This window comes from Mesitornis unicolor, unplaced genomic scaffold (assembly GCF_000695765.1).
Source record: "Mesitornis unicolor isolate BGI_N332 unplaced genomic scaffold, ASM69576v1 scaffold34869, whole genome shotgun sequence".
Taxonomy (NCBI): Eukaryota; Metazoa; Chordata; class Aves; order Mesitornithiformes; family Mesitornithidae; genus Mesitornis; species Mesitornis unicolor.
The window spans coordinates 10180-19769 of record NW_010208579.1 but is presented as its reverse complement, the minus strand read 5'-3'; the positions used below and the strand labels follow the sequence as shown (position 1 = coordinate 19769).

At 40.7% G+C, this 9590-nt stretch overlaps 2 protein-coding genes across 2 annotated transcripts in view; one reads left to right on the top strand and one right to left on the bottom strand.

Moving 5' to 3' along the window:
* MTIF2 (mitochondrial translational initiation factor 2) overlaps nucleotides 1-7189 on the top strand; it is an 11644-nt gene extending 4455 nt beyond the window's left edge. Inside the window, exons 6-13 of the mRNA XM_010192567.1 lie at nucleotides 595-734; nucleotides 1935-2059; nucleotides 2824-3028; nucleotides 3797-4049; nucleotides 4734-4874; nucleotides 5674-5838; nucleotides 6047-6187; nucleotides 6935-7189. Of these exons, the coding sequence (XP_010190869.1) occupies nucleotides 595-734; nucleotides 1935-2059; nucleotides 2824-3028; nucleotides 3797-4049; nucleotides 4734-4874; nucleotides 5674-5838; nucleotides 6047-6187; nucleotides 6935-7104 (1340 nt within the window). The 3' untranslated portion in view covers nucleotides 7105-7189. The remainder of the gene's footprint in view (nucleotides 1-594; nucleotides 735-1934; nucleotides 2060-2823; nucleotides 3029-3796; nucleotides 4050-4733; nucleotides 4875-5673; nucleotides 5839-6046; nucleotides 6188-6934) is intronic.
* A 596-nt stretch (nucleotides 7190-7785) lies between these two features.
* On the bottom strand, nucleotides 7786-9375 carry RPS27A (ribosomal protein S27a; the record flags this gene model as incomplete). Its single annotated transcript, XM_010192569.1, has 4 exons — nucleotides 7786-7968; nucleotides 8287-8418; nucleotides 9120-9205; nucleotides 9321-9375. Coding segments are annotated over 4 exons (423 nt in total), but the record flags the coding sequence as incomplete, so codon positions are not given.
* Nucleotides 9376-9590: the final 215 nt, after the last annotated feature.

The window sequence follows — 9590 nt, the reverse complement described above, 5'->3', positions numbered from 1 at the left end:
CCGGTGAACTCTACAGGCTGTAGGCCAGTTGACCCAGCTCTCGCCCCGGGTTGCAGAAGAGGAACCTGGGTTTCTGTGTCCTCTTCCCTCTCCTTTCTTTCCTTCAACCAACCTTGGTGTTCTTAAAAAGTTGTTCTCCTTGGGCGCCCCACTCCTTTCTCCACTGCAGGTCTCTTCTGATGATTCTGGAGTTCTTGTCCCCCTCTCTCTCTCTCTCTCTCTCTCTCTCTGCTTTTTTGGGATGAAGCTGCAGCAGGGCTTAAGCTTAAGTTGTGGTCGGGGCCAGCCAAGCCCAGCCGGGCAAGGCCAGGGCCACGCCACCTGCACCTGGGGCCGTGCTGGTCAGGGCCGGTGCCAGAGAGAGCGAGAGGCATGCCCTGCACCCCCCTTAAATACATGAATTCACAGGGGCGCTGATTGGCTTGGCCCTGGTCAGAGGTGGGTCTGACAAAGGAAAAGGGGGAGCTTTTCAGGTAGCTTCTTAAAGGGTCATCTCCATAGCCCTTCCCCCGTTACCAAAGACACAACCAAAAACCCCTCACATAAAACCCAGTACATTTGGTTAGGTTGATAATGAGTTTTTTCTCTTTTTAGTTCCTCTTATTGTTGCCATTAATAAATGTGACAAACCTGAAGCTGATCCTGAAAGAGTAAAGAAGGAATTGCTGGCTCACGATGTGGTCTGTGAAGACTTCGGAGGCGATGTGCAAACCGTAAATATTTCTGCACTCAAGGTAAAGTTTTGGTAAAGAAAATGATGGTGTTCATGGGTGTCTAATGTGTGTATAGAGCTGCATTTGGCAGCTGGAAAATAAGTGTTCGTCTTCCTGGCATTTGACACCTACCATGAGCTAAGTGCCACTGGCTCTCACCAGAGGTATTTGAAACACGCTCCTATGGTATTTTGAGGCTTAGTCCTTCAGTGAGCAACAATACCTGATTTTTGTTCTGAAAATTTAGTGAATAATTTTCAAGTTCATCCTAATTGCTGTTTCTTCATATATGTGCTCATTGTATGAAATGAGTGCAAAATCAAGGTTGGTGATAATATGCTTGAAAGGAGAAATTCAGATGAGGGTAAAGAAATATTTTTGTGACACACGCCTAATCACAGGAACATAGTTTTGAAGTGGTCTTACAAGATTTACTGTCTTATCATTGTAAACAACTGATAGCTAAAAAATTAACTAAAATCTTAACTTTAGAACTTGCTTTTGGTTTTGTGGTGGCCAAAGCAACTTTGTCCAAACTGATGCAGCAGTGTCTTAGCCTTATTACTATCTTTCTAAATGCATCCCAAGTAATTTTCTAAAATTTCAGGCATGTTCAAGACCTTTTGAAGTTTAAAATAGGCATACATAAAAATGGCTTCCCCATTCACCTCCATAGCACATGGTGTTGCCCTAATTCTTGTAGGGCTGACTGACAGCTAGGTCATTGTTCTTAAAAAATAAAATGTAAATAGAACAAAGGGGGGGGGGGGGGGAACCAAACCAACAGACCAACAGTTTTGTCTCTTTGATGTCCTGGAGCCTTGACTGGGTGGTAGATGTCATTAAGTTTCAGTTTGGCTGTTTAGGTGGAGTTTTTTGTTTGTTTGTTTTTTAAAGTTTGCATTACTGATACACTTGTAGCAGAATATTGCAAGGTCTTTTTCTGCATCCCTAATCTGGATGCAATGTAAAGAGAAGTGAAGAAGCTGTCCTTCATAATGTTCTGTGCATTCTGGGCCAGCTGTACAGCAGTCTAGTTCATTAGTTTAGTGTCGTCTTGCCTTGAAGGTGAAAGGGGTCTACACTGTTGAACTGTATTGCATTGTTAGAAGTTGTGAATTAAATGGGGGAATTTGGCACTAAGGCTTCAACTTCTTATCTTACTTTAATTTGGCACTTCCTTTATTCTTTATAATTTTTTGTGTGTATGGTTTTATACAGGGTGAAAACCTGATGGTTTTAGCAGAAGCAACTGTTGCTTTAGCAGAGATGTTGGAACTGAAGGCAGATGCCACAGGTCTAGTAGAGGGGACTGTAGTTGAGTCTCGCAAAGACAAAGGGAAAGGGTAAGTAGTCTGCCACCTCTGCAGATTTGAAGAAGTAATTTGTAACAGTGCAGAGATACTGTTCAGGTGGTTTGTACCTCAGTGTTTAAGTTCAACATTGAACTTTTGTTGTTTTTGTTAGATAAAACTGCAACAGTTTCTTTGCAGTGTTTGTAGCTAAAGCATTGAAATGTTACTCTGCAGCATGAAAGCCAGAAAAGGAAGTTATAAACTGTCAGGGCAGAATTCATCATATGACTGAAATGAAATCCTGTAAGCACAGGAAATAGTGCTAGAACAGATATATTTTTTAATGTCATAAAAAAGTAGGACTGATGAAGTTCAGAGTCATAATGCATATACAATTATTCTTGAATTTTGTGTAACATGGCATTTTACTCTTTAATATTTTAGTCCTTTTGCAGGTTCTCTGTAAATGAGGTGTGTTCTGCCCTCTTTAAAAATGAACGGAATTCTAGAAAATTGTTGGGTTTTTTTGGGGAGAGTGTCACTTAATGTGTAAAATCATCAGTTGCCGATTTCACACATGCCAAATTTTGCATTGATCTGCAGAAATAACATGAGTACAGTACAAGGTTTGGGCTTTTTGCAAGTAATTTTAAAGTTTTATTAGCACTCTAATAATATGTGTCACAGGAATATTCTGCCTGTAATTGATCACAGTTAGGTTCTGTTTTATGTTTGCTTACTTATGCTAACCATGAAAATGGAAAGAAGAGTCACTTTATTTTTGTCTGTTACTTTTCTCCTCTGCTCTTCACTAGTCCAGTTACCACAGCCATCATCCAAAGAGGAACTCTGAGAAAAGGCTGTGTTCTGGTTGCAGGGAAGACTTGGGCAAAAGTGCGTTTCATGTTTGATGAGAATGGCAAAGCTGTAGATGTAGCCTCCCCAGGCATCCCAGTGGAAATCATGGGCTGGAAGGAAGTCCCTTCGGCAGGAGATGAAATCCTTGAAGTAGGATCTGAGGTACAGATAGAACTGTTCAGTGAAAAATTCATACTGCAGTATGGATGGGAGGGAGCCGAATAAAAAAAAATGTGTATAGCTTTCATTCTAAATAATGTGGATGATCTGATGAAAGGTGAAGGCTGAGCATGAGTATTAAGAGACCTGAGTTCTCTCCTTATCTCCATGCATCCAGATGAACCTGCTTCACATCACATGAAGAAAGCAGGCTGCCTCTGGAATTAAAAGACGAGTCACATTTGGTTCATGCTTTAGCCTTGGTCATCTTGCCTTCCTCCATGCTTTTTGTGCAGTGACTGTTGTCCTGAATGGCTTCTGCTGGGGTAGTCTGGGGCATGTTCTAACATGCTCCCTTTCTAAAGGCACAGAAGACCTTTTTTATATGATCACACTATCACCTTATCTGGAGAACAGTACTTAATTGTATTAATGTTTTAATTTTAGAATGAGAGACATTGTTTCTGCTAACTAATATGTGTAAAACATAGCTTGAAATAGGTGTTGTGAGAGGTGGGCAAATATCGCATGAAAGAATGAATAATTTATTCTCTTCTGCAGTCTCAAAAATAGGCCTTAAGTCATGTTTTTGTAGCTCGAGGAGGAAGCTATCATGCTCACTCTTTTCCATCCTTGCAGCAAAACCTGTTGTTAAATGTGAAAGAAAATGAGTGAGCCTGTGGAGAAGATGCAGAAGGATGAAACTGCATTAATGTGGAGTTTTGCAATGCAATGCTTTGTAAGGTAATGTTTCTGTCTCTTCCTGCCCAGCAAAGGGCACATGAAGTTGTGGCTTGGAGAACCTATGTTGAACAACAGGAGAAGATGAAAAAGGATATGGAAGTTATTGAAGCAAAACAAATGGAACACAGGATGGAATATGAGAAGCAGCAGCAGAAGCTAGCCCATCTCAGCTGGAGACAGAGGAAGGCAGTGCTGTACAAGGCCAATAAGCATCTCGTGTTTTCAAAGCCTAAAGAGAGAACAGAGATGGACAAAAATGTGCTGTCAGTAATTGTTAAAGGTGCTGTCCTATTCTGTTTACTGCTCCATTGTTCCTGTGCTTCTCAAATACTCAGTCTGAAGCATAGCTCTAAACTATTAAAAAAGTTTCTGTTACCAGAAGTTTGATCATTTTAGATTGGAACAGATTATTGGACTTCTCTCAGTAAGAGGAGGGCCATCAGAAAACATCCAGGGGTCAGAAGGATGCATTTCCAGCAGAGCCTGAGTAACAAAAAAATTTGATCCCAACCCCTTTACCTGGGAATTCCTGATTAAAACCCATGCAAGTGCCTATATATATATATGTAAATTAAAAAAAAAAAACCTATTAAAAAACACAAGTTGTATAAACAGCAGCACTGCATCAGAAAATGGAGGACAAGAACAATCATGTATTAGGTAAAGTGGGACAGGAGGAATCTGGTTTAACCTCGCATTTAGTGATCTACAAGCAGTGATGGTAGTAGCTGAAAAACTATGCAAAATTGACCTGAAAATGACAGTGAATGTGGAGCATCTCTTCCTATTTTATTTATTCCACTCATTTTTGGAATTAATAGATTTGTTAGATGTGTTTTAACATATTATGGAAAATACAGTAAGAATGATAATATGTCAAAAGACTTCATGTTGCATAGTGTGCAGTTGTCATACTTTTTTTGGATGTACACAAAGTCAGCAGTACTTCCATATATACACACAGGTGATGTGGATGGATCTGTTGAAGCTATTCTGAACATTCTGGAGAGCTATGATGCTGACGATGAATGTAAATTGGATATCATTCATTTTGGAATGGGAGATATCAGTGAAACTGATATAAGTCTTGCTGAAACATTTAATGGTGAGTGTGTGTTTAAAAATCAATTTACAAATAGTACAAACTCTCTGCTGAAATGGGTAGATTTCATTCTGGTTTTGTTTTCTCAGTAATAAGGTAAACTTACATGTGTCCTTAACAGTAGTGCAGGTGGTGAAGGCTAGATATCTCATGAAAATGGAAGGACTCGGACAAGCTCTTGCCAGTCCTTGAATTGTTAAGATTAAACTCTTGACTCCTCACTCGGGTTGCTTTATGATGCTTAAGCAGGACAAAGCCAGAGAAGTAGTGTAGGAAAGGATTTCCTCTTGCTCAGAGAGGTAATTGGAAAGTCTGTCCCATTGTTCCTATTTGTACACTGTAATTCTCACCTGTTCTAGAGGTTGTGGGGTCGTAGGACCTCCCGTGGACCACAGATGGTTAAGAGTGATTTAGAGTTCACTTCCAGCTTAACTGGGACAACTAAGCTCTTTTTGCAGACTGAAAATGGGGAGTCCTTGGCCTTTTACATGAGCTCTGATGTGTAAACTTTAGTTTGTACTTGAGTATCTCCAGTTCTGTCATCAGGGAACTTTCTGTGAAGGCTTGAGCCATTTGTTTTGATTCAAGGTTAGGAGCAGTTGATGTGCAATAGTGGGAGAAGTAAATGGTTTCTCCTTAAAAGGGAAGCAGTAGTAAATTTTTTGTATTGCTGGCTGCTAATGCTACCCTTCGCTGCAAGTCCAACATTACAGAATAGAGACAGTAGATGCTTTTGCTTACTGTTTAAAAAAGTTATCTCTTGTAGTCAGCAGTTGCCGATTCTTTGGGTTTTTTTTATCAGGTGTTGTGTTTGGATTCGGTGTGAAAGCCAATGAAAGTATTAAGCAGCTGGCTGCTAAAAAGGGAATAAAAATTAAGCTTCACAATATAATCTACAAACTTATTGAAGACTTGAAAGATGAACTAAATAGCAGACTACCCCCCTCTGTGGTGGAGAATACAATAGGTGAGTTTTCATTGACTGTTAAACTTTTACTTTGTAATGTGGCCTTAAGTTTATTCTCCAATGAGGTGTTCCTATTGTAGCAGATATTAGATATTCCTCTGTAGCTGCTTTCCCTTTTGTTATAAAGCTTAAGTGGGAGAGCATAGCTTGCTTTTACTTATTGGCAGTTTGTTACTCTTGTGTATTTCATACAACTTTTTTCTTTTAGGGGAAGCTTCTGTTCTTGACACCTTCTCTGTAACAGTAGGAAAAAACAAAATTCCAGTAGCTGGATGCAGAGTACAGAAGGGGCTGCTAGACAAAAAAATGAAATTTAAGTTAATCCGCAATAGGGATGTTATTTGGAAAGGTAAGTGTAATTGCCACAAAACCTGTATTCGCATTCACTATTAGACACTGCTAGTTCCCTGTGAAGTTAGTGCAAAATGTACGTGTCCAATCATAGGGCAATCCTATTATCCCCTAAATATGCTATTTAGGATAGAATTGCTCCAACTAGAGAAAAGCTGCAAAATGCCACTGTTATCCAGACCCTTTTCTAGCAACCTAGTCTGGTAGGGAAGCAGTATCACCATGGGATATACCTGTTGAAAAGGACTGATGTCTGACTTTTGTTAGCTGCAAGGGCTCACAATCCCTGCATTACCTTCCTTTGATTTTGGAAGGTGAAACACTAGTTCTGGAAGAACGGCAAACTACTTCTATGTCTCTTTAGTTTGCAGAAGAGGAGACTGAGGGGAGACCTCATTCATGTTTATAAATATATAAAGGGTGAGTGTCACGAGGATGGAGCCAGGCTCTTCTCGGTGACAAACAATGATAAGACAAGGGGTAACGGACACAAACTGGAACACAGGAGGTTCCACTTAAATTTGAGAAGAAACTTCTTCTCAGTGAGGGTAACAGAGCACTGGAACAGGCTGCCCAGAGAGGTTGTGGAGTCTCCTTCTCTGGAGACGTTCAAAACCCGCTTGGATGCCTTCCTGTGTAACCTCATCTAGGCGTTCCTGCTCCGGCAGAGGGATTGGACTAGATGATCTTTTGAGGTCCCTTCCAATCCCTAACATTCTGTGATTCTGTGATTTTCTCTTTATAGGATCTCTTTCATCACTGAAGCATCATAAAGACGATGTCCAGGTAATAAAAATGGGTATGGACTGTGGATTGAGTTTGGACAAGCATATAGAATTCAGTATTGGAGATGAAATTCTCTGTTATGAAGAAAAAGAAGTTCAGCAGACAACTTCCTGGGATCCAGGGTTTTAAAATACCTTTAAATATGTTAACACTAAAAGACATGTATTATTCCTGGCTGACCTTCAACTTAATATTAAATGAACTTTTAAGAGATGCACATGAACTTTTGTTATATGAATACCAGATACAATGTCCTGCTTTAAAATCCTGCCAAGCAACTAGCTTACCTCATTGGAATATGGAATAAACTACAATTAATTCCAAGTACTTCAGGTGTCTAAAACCATCATGGTATAAATATTTCTGATGATTACTTACTGGTTCCAAAATAGCTGAGCTATCTTTTCTCCCTGTCAGTGCTGCTATACGTTGTGGTTTTTTTTCAGTCCAGAGCCTGCATTTTGTTAGCAGGACTCTTGCTACTCTCTAGCACTCCCTTGTAGACATGAGGTTGGACCTCTTGATCTCCTATTGTCCTGGATTAGAACTATTGTTCTATTTCGCTCATGAGGAGTCTCTGAAGAGATCACTCCTAAGGTTAGCTAGTGTTGTTGGTTTTTTTGGTGAGTTATTTTTTTTCCTTTGCCATTGCTTCCTATTATCTCCTTTGAAAGAGACTTAACTCACCAAAGCCACCCTTTTAACAGGCATTTCATCCTACTTTACAAAGTTTCACAGATTTTTCTCACTTAGCAGCAGAGAGGAAGTCAAAGAGCCGCAGGAAGCAAAAATAGATCCTTGAATTGTACAGAACTTCAGATTTTTATTGTTTAGTTAGTACATTTACTTGTCTTCCGGTTTATTGAAGCAGTATGTCAGACAGCACTTGCCACAATAATGTCTGTCGAAGTGACTAGCCATGAAGACTCCTGCTCCACACTCCTCAGAGGGGCACTCCCGGCGCAGACGACTGATCTTGCCGTTCTCATCCACCTGGGAAGGGCAAAGAGGCAACATTTTGTATATACTTGCCACCTTTTAGCACCAATGAGAATTATGAGTATTTTTTAATTTGGCAAAGTAGTTTTCCTGATAGTTCCTACATCAAACTTCTTGAAGCCAAGTTCAGAAGTGCCCAATTGCAAGAGTCAGTTTCTCTTCTATTTAACAGGTGAGGTGTTTGCAAATGGAAGGACTGTAAATATGCCAGGGTACCTGCAGACTTGTTACAGGCTTCATATCCTGTAACAAGTCCCTTCCTGGTGTGAGCTATGCTTTTACCAAGTTTTCCCTAGAGTTTGTTCTACGTACCTTGTAGTACTTAAGCACTGCAAGCTTAACCTTCTTTCTCTTATGCTTGTTCTTCTTGGGAGTAGTGTAAGACTTCTTCTTTCTTTTTTTGGCACCACCACGAAGTCTCAACACAAGGTGAAGAGTTGATTCCTATTTGTAAAACACATGAAATAGACTCAAAATGCTTTCTCAGAACCAGAGTAGCATTTCAGCAGGCTTTTTCTTTTATTTACAGACAGCAGATCTCACGCTTCTTGCAACTAGGAAAGCTTTAAAAGGACTTCTTGCAACTAGGAAAGCTTTAAAAGGACTTCTTGCTATTAAGTCTACAAATGAACAGGCTCCAGAGAACAGTGGGCTGCTGCATGCTTAACACCAAAAGCTTCTATTACTATAAAATATGTTGTGACTTTATTCCTTGGTTTTAACTGAGACAGTTTTAACAGTTTCATGATATTACTAAGCCAAACTCAAGTGCCACATCCTAGTGGCACTCATTGATCATACTGTGAGGCTCATCTGGCAGAAGCGAGCAGGATTTTTTACCTTAGCCCCCTAAAGCAGCTCAGCACAGCATCCCAAGCGCCAAGGTTGACAGCAGAGAAGCACTGGAAGAGGAAGCTGTCAGAAATGTTTTCTTCTGACCTGAAACTATAGACTGAGCTGCAGCAACTGTCACTTCTAGTCCTAGCATGAGTACTTCCCCAGTCAGAAGTGCCACCCAACCCTAAATCAGCTGATTTGGTTGACTCCCTTTGAAGCATTTCTTAAGCCCAGCAGCGTAGGTCAGTCTGCTCCTGCAGTGCCAGCTAGCTGGTACTGCAACACTCTGTTCAGCCTTTCCCACTCACTTTTTGAATATTGTAGTCAGATAGCGTGCGTCCATCTTCTAGCTGCTTTCCAGCAAAAATCAGTCGCTGCTGATCAGGAGGAATGCCTAATAGTGACACAAATAAACTAAATGAGGAACACGTGGTATGATATTCTGTAATAAGATAAGGTTACTGCAGACAATCACATCAGGGTACGCGAAGAGAATAGTAAGTGCTTACCTTCCTTATCCTGGATCTTGGCTTTTACATTTTCTATAGTATCAGAAGGCTCAACCTATTATGAAATAAAACACCAGGGTCAAAACGCACTTCCCCATCAATTTGCCCAGAAAAATGAAAGAACCACGAGGAGCTTCAGCCACACGACCGATGCTGCAACGGCCATTTCAGCCCTCACGGGGCAGCCAACTCTGGCCAGGCCCGGGCGCAAAGGCCCCGGGCAGGGTCCAGGCCCACGTTTCCCCGTGCATCCTGCTATTTCGAAATAAA